Here is a 555-nt window from a genome sequence, read left to right on the forward strand (position 1 = left end):
GGGGGGGGGGGGGGCGCACGTCGCGGAAAACCGTCGAGGAGATGCAGATGACGCCGTTGATGTGCTCCTCGTCGCGCAGCTCCTCGCCGATCCGCCGGGCGACCTTGCACTTGGGCGGCGGCGGCGGCGGCGGCGGCGGCGGCGTGGAGGGCTTGGCGGCGGCATCCGGGTTGTCGGCGGCCTCGGCCGCAGGGGGGGCTCCCCCCTCGGGGGTGGTGGCGATGCGCGTGGACACCGAGTCGATGGAGGACTCCTCCACTAGGCGCTGGGCCTCGAGCTGGGCCAGGCGCTGCTCTTCGGCGATCTCCCACGGGGTCTTCTTCTTGTCCTTCTTCGGCTTGGCGTTCAGGTCGATCACCTTGTAGTCGATGGCCCCGGCATCCAGCACCGGCTTGACGAAAGACCGGAAAATCTGCCGGCCTCGCTGCTCGCCGTCGTAGATGATCAGCAGCCGCGAGGGCTTCTCATCGGGCAGCATCGGCTGCGTGGAGATCTGCCCGCCGGGTGATGTGGAATGCGAGTCAGTCGGCAGGTGATGTGAAGGGGGGGGGGGGG

At 69.7% G+C, this 555-nt stretch overlaps 1 protein-coding gene across 1 annotated transcript in view; it reads right to left on the minus strand.

Moving 5' to 3' along the window:
• Window positions 1–478, minus strand: part of H696_05488 (hypothetical protein) — a gene marked incomplete at its 5' end in the record, with an annotated part of 4,883 nt that extends 4,405 nt beyond the window's left edge. The window contains one exon of the mRNA XM_009499312.1: window positions 20–478. Within this exon, the coding sequence (XP_009497587.1) occupies window positions 20–478 (459 nt within the window). The remainder of the gene's footprint in view (window positions 1–19) is intronic.
• Between the last annotated feature and the right edge of the window lie 77 nt (window positions 479–555).

The sequence above is a fragment of the Fonticula alba genome (assembly GCF_000388065.1).
Source record: "Fonticula alba strain ATCC 38817 unplaced genomic scaffold supercont2.11, whole genome shotgun sequence".
In the NCBI taxonomy this organism is placed as follows: domain Eukaryota; order Rotosphaerida; family Fonticulaceae; genus Fonticula; species Fonticula alba.